Below are 11,151 nucleotides of genomic sequence, written 5' to 3'. Positions count from 1 at the left end.
ATATATATAAACAGTGACTGTAATGAAAATTTTCTGCATGGATATTGCATTGAGTTGTGCACTATGATATCAACAGTGAATTACGTTTGGAAGTAAACATATGGAATGCTTTCGAATAGCTTGCCATACCTATATGTTATTTGATATTTAAAAGAACCCTACTTGTGGAAAACAGGTCAGAAAAAGGACAACACAAACTTACGTTTTTTAACAGAGTTAGAGTTATTGCCCTCAAAATAACACGTTTTTGATACGGTAATTTTCACTAAGTTTTCGGAAATTGATGTCAACAGATATAAATCACACGAGAAATAGGTCAGACTCTATTCCACAAAATGTTATCGTCTTTGACCGACAAACAGCTCAGTAACAGCTGCTAAGCCAGTCTTTGTCTATCTGTATAAACCTTTTCTTCCCCATTCCATCGTCCCTTACAGACACATGGAAAAATAGAATGTGCTTTCCCAAGAGAAGCTACATCCATGTCTCAGATATACAATGCAGGTATTTGTATTTAAATGTGTCAAACATGTGTCAAACACAAGAAAACTAAAAAACAGAGGGAAAAAACCCAAACAAATCTAACCATTGTACCAAAATATCATTCATCAATACGTATCATCAATCATGTCATATATGCAATACATGTATTCAAATTTAACATTGTCTAACCTGTGTCAGACATTTGTCATACATCTGCTCGATAACCTGAAAAAGACAAACAAGAAAACCGTAAAACAGAAAAAAGCAGAAAAACAGACCAAATTATCTTATATCAATTGCTAATTTACAGAGCTTATTCATTTAACTAAAATTAAAAAAGAGAAAAAGATACAAACACATCGGTTCGAACGCAGAAAAAAAGTATTTTAAATATTTTTGATTTATCCTTAGTAAAAAGAAAACCCCTTTTAATTTATACGTGTAATACTGCATCATTAATTTGATACACTACAATTTACTTGTGTAACAAAGATCGATGTTTTTCAATGTCTCATGCATTTCATATTTTGACTCTGTTAAACAGATATGCTTTGTTGAACAATGTCCAAGATCATAAAGCTAGCTGTTCTCAACTGAAATTTATTGCGGAAATAATAACAATTATTAACAGGAAATTAGCAAAATTTACAGCTGACGTTAGAATTAATGTCGCAATTGCAAAAAATAGGTTATACTTATTCCGATGAATGACAAAAAAAAATAGAGGGGTGAAAAGATTGCTGTCCGTGAGTAATTGAATAAATAGCACATTGTAATATTTTTGGTATAGACTAGTTGCTTGAAATAGCAAGTTTTTTCGTATACAACATGTAGTTAGAGCGTCTACGTTGTTTAAATAATTATTATGCCTCCATTTTATTATATTTAACAGAAACGAACTTATGTGTAATACAAATGTAAAGTGTTTCCCTTTTAAAATTTTTACAGACATATTTCCCGATTACATGTTTTGACGTTCTTATTGCAACATCAACAGGGAATTTATTTTATTTCAGAATAGTATCCGAAAGTGTTATACTATTTTCTTTGTTTTGAAATGGTTAGGTTGATTTTAGTATTTGTCCTTGCTGAAACCGGCGCCACTCAGTGTGAAGGAGATGGGTAAGAATATTTTTTAATGAGTTGTATGAATTTCATCATCGTTGTTGTAATATGCACATACCAGTATTAAGATTTTGTGATGTTGCTGTATAATATTGCACTTTTTTAACATTAGCAACAATGCCTGCCAATATAACATGCATCACTAATATCGTACTATTATTGCATATTATATAAATCAGAAACTGGTAAAATCGTGCCGTGAAAAAGTATTATTCAATTATTTATTTTTGTTTATCCTTTGGGCTTTTATCAATAGTTTTATATCTAGATATAAAAGGTGTTTTAAGTGTATTTTGTGATTCCTTCTCTTTAATATGTAATAGTCTTATTCAGAATAAAATGTTGCTCAGACGGAAAGTGGGACGAATTCCTAGGAAAATGCAAGAGTAAGTTTAGGAGGACAATTGGGAAATATATAAAGACCAGTCAAAAAATATAGATGTATATTTAAACACGCATTGAATCAACCTATTTTCTTCTAATATTTCCTATTTCAGGTTGTAAGCCGGGTTATTTTGGTTTAAATTGCAACCAAACTTGTCCATTGCCTTTTTATGGAATTGGTTGCCAACATAAATGCGACTGTCCTGATGACAAATGTGATTTTGTAAAAGGTTGTCCAGGTAAGTGAGCTAGTTTAATAGTCTCGTGACATCACACATAATGTATTCCTCAGTAATACATAAAGCGAGCGATCAATTGGACTGTTGATATACATGTATATGTGTTAAATGAATATATGTGAAAGTAATAATTAGGATTTTTTTTATCTTTAAAACTATAAATCTCAGATGAGTAAGTGTTTATAGAAAATATTTCCAGCTCTATAAATTAAAAATTTTAACTTTTTTTGCTATGCTTTATTAGAAAAAGAAACAAGCGAGGATATCTATATACAAGATGATGTGAAAGACTCCAGTGCTACGTCATTTACCTTGGAAATTACGGGTAATGTGACAATTGATGTAACAGGAGCTAACGAGTCTATTTTGCTGGACCATTTTAGAACCTGGTTTTCAACAAAGAACATCTCTATATTGATTGTTTCCGTAGTTGGTTTAATTTTGATAACGATTGCTATTCTGTTTACTCGAAAAGTGATACTCAAAATATATTCTAAACGGCAAAGAAAACAATGTTATGAATGCCCAAGCGACAGACTATCAGAACCAGTTCATTATGAAGTGATCTCAAATATAGTAGTTTAATACACTGGCGAGAGTTTCTTCATTTCGACAGCCCTGCATGCAAAAATGTATATTTTAGTTAGGTGATACCTCTAGTGATATATCTTATGAAACATTCAAGAAAAAAGAAACATGAACACATGTTCAATTATCTGCCAAACTTTTGTTGCTATTTTGTCGGTGCGCTCCTTTCTTTGTTAATATACCCAGTGTTATGAGAAGGAATATCATGTTCCTCTTTTTACTTCAAGCGTGTCAGTCAGTTAATCAGCAGTTTATGTTGATGGTGATTTAATTTTATTAAAAACAATGGTGGATTTTTTCTTTCGGTCAATTCAATTCTAGAAATGGAAGCGAAATTTAATAGGATACTATAATTTTTTTGAATATTTAAAAAAAACCCCCAAAAAAACCCCCAAAAAACGAAACAAACAATCACTAAAATAAAGGAACTTTACAGAGTTATTGATTGTAAAGCTGATTGATTGTAACGTTGATATTGATATTTTATAAAAATCAGTCTTTGAGATCTCGCAGTTATAATAAATATCATTCTTTGACATCATGTAAGTGTATGAATAGTGTTATTGTTAACAAGGAAGCCTATATCAAAAGTCTGAGTTTCTTTGACAAAAAGTGTAATTAAGAATTATTGTTTATATAGTTGATATGCAAGATTATACATTTTTTTCCCTCGAACTGAAATGTCACACTTTTATTGGTTTCTATATGGCATATGACTGCCGGATTTATCTTTTTGTCCATCTAATGAGGAATAATATTCGGCAATATGGCGGACACTTCGCCCACTCATCCCGACATTTCATTATTATATTTAATACCAAAAATCGCGTTTTTAAGTTCTTAACATAATTGGAGCAGTTTCTCCTTAAATTTTTTTTTTTAAATTAGAATAGTTGCGCTTTGAATCAGATTGTTGTGTCTGGAGCAGAAGAAAATGGCAGCGTCTATATTTTCTCAAACTTTTATGTAGGAAAGGGAGAAAACTTTTAGAATTTAACAGCAACAATACGTAATGAAAGAACACAGGTGCAATATACATTTTCAAAGACTATTTGAAAAGTGAGAATGAGATTTTGATAAGATCGACTGTAAAATTGGACGAGAGATAAGCCACTTTTCCGCGTTAACATATCGCGGATTTTAAAGTATATTGCTTTTGTTTTTCGTAAAGATGTTAACTAAATGAAACCTAATTAAAATTTTGCATTTCCGATTTAATATTTCCACAATTTGATGCAAAACCGTTGAATAGCGGTATTAAGTACTCGCGTAAAATAAAAGATATACAGTATTAGCAAACAGGAGAGCTAGGACTTAGCAATTATCTTAAGGCATCTTAAGACAAACAGTACGCAAAATAAATCTCTGTTACCAACATATGTTTTACTTTTACATTACAAAAATGAATTTAATTCTTAATCTTTTAATTTAAAGGTGAAAATGACAGATACAATGTTTAACACGACATTATGTTTTTTGTGACTCATAAATGAAATAATAATGACACATAATTCAAACCGAGTGTTTTGTTTTAACATTATATTTGATATGTGAAAGAACCCTTCTTGTGGGAAACAGATAAGAAAGAGGGCAGAACAAACTGACGTTATTTAAAAGATCTAGAGTTATTGCCCACAAAAAACGTGTTCTTGACACGGTTATATTCACTAAGCTTAAGTTTTCGGAAATTGATATCAACATATATAAATCAAACGAGAAATAGGTCAGATTCTATAAATGATTCCACATAATGTTATCGTCTGTGACCTTCGACAAACAGCTCCGTAATAGCTGCCACGCCAGTCTTTGTCTATCTGTTTTTAAAAACATTTCCTTCCCCATTCCACCGTCCCTTACAGACACTTGGTAATATAGAATTTGCTTTCCCAAGGGAAGCTACATCCATGTCTCAGATATACAGTGTAGGTATAGTGTGTCAAACATGTGTCGAACACAAGAAAAGCGAAAAAAAGAATAACCAAAATATCATTAATCAAATGCAATTTACAGAGCAATTTCACTTATCTAAAAGTAAAACCTCATTGTATAAGAATATATACATGTGTGGTACTGGTGACATGCTGCATTATTGGTATAAGGTGAGCTAAAATAAATGGATATTTGCTTCCAAATTTCCATAAGACTCAAAGATATTTCATGCATAACCAGTTTTCTCTCTTAGACATTCACAATTTCTGCCGATATTTAATTTTCCCCACTTTGTATCCCGTTCCTCATTACAACGGAAACTCTGTTTGATTGGATAGATAAGACAGCTTAACATTGCAAATGTTCATCATCTTCTTATCTTCACGATGAATAAATCATACAACTATGTATCGGGTAGGAATCACGGTCTATACTTAACGGCGTAGTGCTTGTGCACGTAACTTAAAGTGTAATGCATTTATCAGAAGTAACATTTCAATCCACCTGTGCATTTCAACGCGGGCATAGAACAAGTTCAATTTTATGTTATATTTATAATACGTCTTTGATTTCTTTACTTTTGTTTAATACAACGCGAATGAAAAGGAAGCACGAGCAAACAGAGTATATTTTTATACTGTCAAACTGTTGGTATTGCCGGTACATGATGTTATATCTTCAAGACTAGGACTGGATACTTTATTCATATTCACGTTTATGCCAAATTACTTGATATCTTGAATCATGAATCATTGTGTATTAGAAAACTTATTTTCTGAGTATTGTGTAAGTAATGATCGTTTTATGACTATTGAAACTATTCATGATTATATCAGGCCGAACATTTGCAACTGTTATATAATAAACGGTAATTTGTTTTTATATAAAGGTTTGTTGACGTTGCAAAACAAAAAACAAAAACAAAACAAAACAAAAACAAAAACAACCAACAATTACCTAAGGAAAATCAAAACAAACAAACAAAAACTTCGAATGTCAAAAAAACATTAAAACACTGTTTGTTCCCTCTACACACATGTTGTAATATTATTAGTTTTATTAAAGTTTTATTAATTGTAAAGTATTTCCTGTTGATTGAAATAATTTCCCTGTACTTTTGTAGGGCGTATATTTGGCTTCAAGAGACTAGATTCTAAAATAAATTCATTTAGATTGATAGATAAGTCTTTATGCTATTGCGTATTTAACTTTTCCTCGTTTCTAATTAACAAAATATAAAATATAATGCTAGTGCAGAAGACTTGAAGGAAAAGGTGACTGTAATACTATGGGAATACGTTTGGACTATTGGTTTTCCATAAATATTTCAATATTGATTATTCTGACATTAGCATTGACTGAAACCAGCTGCGATAGCAAGAAGGGGTAAGATTTAATTCAGTTCCGCTGCTATCGATTGTTTTTAAATTCAAAGTTTATGTAAATCAATATTTAACAATATAAAAGAATATTTAGACATCAATGCATAATTTGTCAACCTTCAAATGGTACATTGATCATGAACAGTTGTTTAAGTTTTGTTATGTTGATAGTTCATTCATATTTCATAATAACAGTAACTGTTAGTTTTGATGATTTCTTGGTTGATTGATTGCCTGATACATGTATTTAATCATATTTTTGACAAGCTACGAGGGATATTTAAGATCGGAAGCCGTTATTGGAAACAGGGTATTTTACTCAAGACATTTAGAGTATACATATAAATGAGCTTACTGTCTGTTGTGTATACACACGAAATGTCCATAGCATGTAAATTGAAATCTGCAAAAAGAAATCAATTCAAACGGTGTTAAAAGTATTAGTAGTGGTAGAGAATCACTTAAATTACCTCTACATTACCTTGGATATGTAAACATTTTCCCCCAAAGCTGTTAATTTTTTTTTTGGATGGATAACAATTAGCTTAAATTTCCATTACACACACTTTTATTTTATTTTCTATCAAAATTGCTGAAAAATGACATTTTTTCTAATCAGTGCCTTGTTTACACACGAACCCCTAGAAAAAAGAAATTTGCTTATCGTCAACGCAATTCAACCATAGTCTTTGTAATAATTTACAGCCTTAAGAACAATAACGTAAATTTCTAGGACAATGAATAATAAAGAAAAAATACACTATTAGGAATTTTCAAAAAAAAAATATATTATTATAATAATTAAATACGGAAAGGTTTTTATTTAGCACTAATGCCTTTATTCTGATTTTTGTCATCGATGTATAAAAAAAATGTTAAAAGATAATGCGATTGATCTATTATGATGAGAGTTTGAAGCTAATAGCAAACTCTAGAAAAGATATCCCCTCAAAATGTTTTGGTTATCCTCCAGTAACTTAATAAAAACATATTACAGCAATATAAAAGAGTTTGGCAAACATTTTGTCTCTTTTATGGAGAATATATATAAAGTACATACATTTAAAATACTATCAACATGTAAAGAGGGACTTTTGAACAAAAAATGGATACTAGTATATCATTACAAAAGAGATATTATAAACAAAATATTAATATCAGCGTAAAATATATATCAGTTTCTAACTGCATTTACTAGTATTTGAAAATGGATAATCAAAGTGTGATAACCTATATTAATTTAGTGTTTCTCATTAACCAAAATTTACACAAGTACATAAAAAACACAAAATCTCAACGTAAATACAAGTCTTGGTATCTGGTCAACTTTTTCTGATCATAATTCAACAACACTATATGGTTGAAAAAAAAAACTCACTAAGAAAAACGCAATATAAACTATAAATTGGTTGAGATACTGGTATTGAAGAACATCGGGAAAATGCTTTGTCATCATTAAAAGATTATTATTCTCGTTTGTTGAATAGAATATATCAAACATGATTTTTTAAATATGATTAAATTGAATACATTTTTTTCATGACAATTTTACTGACACCACAGGAACTATGTAAATGACGTTTTCAAAGCAGTGTTATGCAAAATACTTACCCTATAGTCTTCCCCATCGCTCTATAAAGTTGTGCTTTTCTGCTGTTTTTAAGACTTTTAATTACTCTGATTTTTTTTTTAAATGGAAGTGTTTGCAGAAAGCTCAAATCATATTATACTTATATCTTATTGCATTGCAAAACCTGCTAGTATCCTACGTCTGCATGTAACTTAGACTTTTAAGATTAATAAGATTTGAAAAAACTCATTCATTTTCGCCAGAATTAAGTTTTCCCTTATAAAGAAGTTTTGTACATGACGACAATAACTCAATTTTGCTTCAATTAAGACTTCTTAAAGGCTTTTCCGACAAAATTAAGGTTACCAGAAATTAAAAAAATCATGATATTTTTGTCATTTTAGTAGAAAATAATATTTTCGTTAAGAAAAATTTCAGCATGAAAATTGCAGCTTATTTTGCTTTCAAATGCTTATCATTAATTCACAGAAAAACGCCACTTAAATGCTACCAGGAATTTCTTTGGAGAGAAACCTTTAAAAACTGTTCAGGTAAGTTTCTTTATTAAAAAAAAGGTATATATGTTAGAGATGGCAATTTCTAACCGGTTACTCGATCAGTACGGTAGTAGCCGGTTACAAAGTAGTAATTGGTTAGTCGGATAAAATGAAAATAATATACGTTTAAACGCAATTTCATTTCAATTTTGGTTTTTAAAATTCGAAGCTGTTCTCTAATCAAGTTAATTTTGAGACTGTTTAGGTTCCAGGGCTGAGATCGTGGAAAGAAAGTTAGTCTGTAGGTGTTACTGTATGTTATAACAACAACTAGTGCTTGCCTTTTTTACTTAACTTTTCGTTAATTGTCAATGAATGGAAAAAACACTGTTGAGTCCGTTAGAGCTACAGTAATGGGTACGATGAATGTGTTAATTTTATCTTAAAGTTTTCATTTAACGTGGCATTAATTCATTACCTAAAAATGCATTTATCTAAAACAGGCACAGGATGTATGAGATCCAAATAAATTATTTTAAACGAAGATTTTCATTTAAACCTTTTCTTGGACAAAATTTGAATATTGTTTTAAATTTAAGAAGTTATAATGGCCACAAAATCATGACATGTGGAAAATATTTAGTTACTATTTGCTCGTTGTTGTAGAAATGTTGTTGAAAAATAATCATTAAGAGAAAATTCTATTTTAAATTTTGATATACAAATACATAGAATGTCTATATTGTTTTATTGTGATCATTGTAAAAATTATTTAAAAGTAATAATACATATATGTAAAAAAATCTACATTTTTGATACGAGAAACGGTAATTAGTTGGAACGAATTGCGATTAACATGTAAGAAATTCTGCAATCAGTTGCCATCCCCAATATATTCTTCTTAAAAAAATACCTTTTACATTACCAATTTGCATTTTAAAATTTACCTCATGATTCCATGATATGAAGCAAATGTATCATCTTACCAACATGTATGAATATCATAGATGTAATGCTTATATCTTGTTGGTTTTTTATTTAGGTTGTAAGCCTGGGTTTTACGGTAATAATTGCAGTCGATCTTGTAAGTATCCTCATTTTGGAGCTGGATGTCAGCATGTGTGCAAATGTCCTGAGGAAGAATGTGATTTTTCTATTGGATGTTCAAGTAAGTGGGTTTATCTGATGTCATTGTAAAAGGAAATATATTGTATTCATAAATTAAGAGTATACAGTTCGACTCATTTGCTATTACAAGATCAGATAAAATTCCATTCAAACTAAGTTTGATTGTGATAGATTATCACCTATATGCGTATACCGCAGATATGGTCTTTTGTTTTTAGATAATAAAAAGATAATAAAAGTAAATGAAATGATATCTGTAAGGGGATGCAGATAAAAAAAAATACTCATGATACGTCAAATGCAAGTAAAACCGTTTAATTTTGTCTGCTTTTATTTTTTTTTAAATGGCATATTATAATGACAACTTTGTAGTCTAATGTACAACACCACAAAAGCAAAAACATTGTGTTACCCGGTATATATACTTTAAGCAGCTTCAATCATTTTTAGACAAGACAACGACCATGTACGTCAAAACTTCCGTTCTCATGTCAGCGATGGAAAAAACGACTATTAAGATGGATAAAAAGACTGGTGAAATGGATAATAAGACTGTTGAGGTGGATAAAAAGACCTTTGAGATGGTTAATAAAACTACTGAGATGGATAAAAATACTGTTGGGATGGATAAAAAGACTGTTGAGATAAGCAAACCTAAAGAAACCTTGTTCCATGGCATATTAGGTACACTGTTTAATACAAATAGCATGTCAATGATGGTTGTTTCTGTAGTTAGCTTGATTTTGATAGCACTTATGTTCGTTTTCGCGTATAAACTGATACGTAAAAAATGCTCACTAAGGCGTATATTCAATTGTCATCATAAAGAAAAAATTCCTGATGACAGCATGCATGAACCAGTACATTATGAAGAAATTCTAAATATAACAGTTTTATCTACGGTAGAAAGTCATGAATCATTTCATCAATCTAACATTGACTAACTAAAACGAAAATGTTAGAATAGGTTTGCAAGCCATCAGTTTAAACAGAAAGCTTTAAAAGAGACCATTTACATAAAATGGATCAAATATGTATGTAAGCAATGTTTATAAAACCTATTAGAAGTGTATGCATTTCCAGTAAAATATGGCAAACCTTTTCTTTGGAGATATTAGCTTTTTCATTATTCAACGAGAAATTTGGTATGGGCATCAATAAATACATGTACAAATACGTATATGGCACGGTTTTCAGGTAAAATGATTATAGTAATGACTTTATAGCTGTTACATGTATTCCTGGCTATTGTAAATGCAAAACTGTAACATAAAAATAAAAACATTTTGCATGAAAATGAAACCATCTCAATTAAATATATGAGTTAGTCTTTACTGCTTTAAATGGTATATCAATTTGTCCTTTCATGCTGTTTTAAATCAATACTGTGTAATTGATTTTGAATATACGGTAAGAAACATTAGAAAAAAAATGTTTATGAATGCATGACTAGAAATATTGAATATAAACAAGTAGCAGTTACAAGCTTTTAAATAATGCGTTATGTAAAAATGTATGTGTGTCAGAAAAAATGAAAAAAGGATGGTACATTGTAAACAAAATGAAAATGTAATACACTTGCTTTTTGAATGTGACCATGTTAAAACATATGGAATGTAAGTAAGTATTTTATGTACAAAGCTAAAACAAATAAATGTTTAAACCTGCTTATTACCTTTTCAGCTTATAGAACAGCTAAACAAGAAAATAAATGAAATTTAATATAGTATTTGCAATCATGTTAAATAATTGGCTTGATTTATGGATCAGTTCAACGTTTCAGAATGAAAATGTTAATGGCAACTTTAATGAAATCTCTGAAAATG

The 11,151-nt window shown here is 29.9% G+C and overlaps 2 protein-coding genes across 2 annotated transcripts; both read left to right on the top strand.

The window, feature by feature from the left end:
• The first annotated feature begins 1,500 nt into the window (after window positions 1-1,500).
• On the top strand, window positions 1,501-2,839 carry LOC128158309 (multiple epidermal growth factor-like domains protein 10). Its single transcript, XM_052821093.1, has 4 exons — window positions 1,501-1,605; window positions 1,942-1,994; window positions 2,106-2,231; window positions 2,476-2,839. Exons 1-4 carry the CDS (start codon window positions 1,541-1,543, stop codon window positions 2,814-2,816), a joined length of 585 nt encoding a protein of 194 aa, XP_052677053.1. The 5' UTR covers window positions 1,501-1,540; the 3' UTR covers window positions 2,817-2,839.
• A 3,097-nt stretch (window positions 2,840-5,936) lies between these two features.
• On the top strand, window positions 5,937-10,313 carry LOC128158067 (uncharacterized). Its single transcript, XM_052820758.1, has 4 exons — window positions 5,937-6,134; window positions 8,190-8,251; window positions 9,240-9,365; window positions 9,776-10,313. Exons 1-4 carry the CDS (start codon window positions 6,037-6,039, stop codon window positions 10,267-10,269), a joined length of 780 nt encoding a protein of 259 aa, XP_052676718.1. The 5' UTR covers window positions 5,937-6,036; the 3' UTR covers window positions 10,270-10,313.
• The last annotated feature ends 838 nt before the right edge of the window (window positions 10,314-11,151 follow it).

This window comes from Crassostrea angulata, chromosome 8 (genome assembly GCF_025612915.1).
Source record: "Crassostrea angulata isolate pt1a10 chromosome 8, ASM2561291v2, whole genome shotgun sequence".
Classification (NCBI taxonomy): Eukaryota; Metazoa; Mollusca; class Bivalvia; order Ostreida; family Ostreidae; genus Magallana; species Magallana angulata.
This window is presented reverse-complemented; position numbering and strand designations above follow the sequence as displayed.

What these genes read in the sequence shown, in the direction of transcription:
- LOC128158309 (XM_052821093.1), top strand. Translation starts at nt 1,541, where the DNA reads ATGGTTAGGTTGATTTTAGTATTTGTCCTTGCTGAAACCGGCGCCACT. An exon ending in ATTCCTAGGAAAATGCAAGA is followed by an intron (nt 1,995 to 2,105) that starts GTAAGTTTAGGA and finishes TTCCTATTTCAG; the next exon opens with GTTGTAAGCCGGGTTATTTT. An exon ending in TTTTGTAAAAGGTTGTCCAG is followed by an intron (nt 2,232 to 2,475) that starts GTAAGTGAGCTA and finishes ATGCTTTATTAG; the next exon opens with AAAAAGAAACAAGCGAGGAT.
- LOC128158067 (XM_052820758.1), top strand. Translation starts at nt 6,037, where the DNA reads ATGGGAATACGTTTGGACTATTGGTTTTCCATAAATATTTCAATATTG. An exon ending in AGCTGCGATAGCAAGAAGGG is followed by an intron (nt 6,135 to 8,189) that starts GTAAGATTTAAT and finishes ATTAATTCACAG; the next exon opens with AAAAACGCCACTTAAATGCT. An exon ending in TTTTTCTATTGGATGTTCAA is followed by an intron (nt 9,366 to 9,775) that starts GTAAGTGGGTTT and finishes AATCATTTTTAG; the next exon opens with ACAAGACAACGACCATGTAC.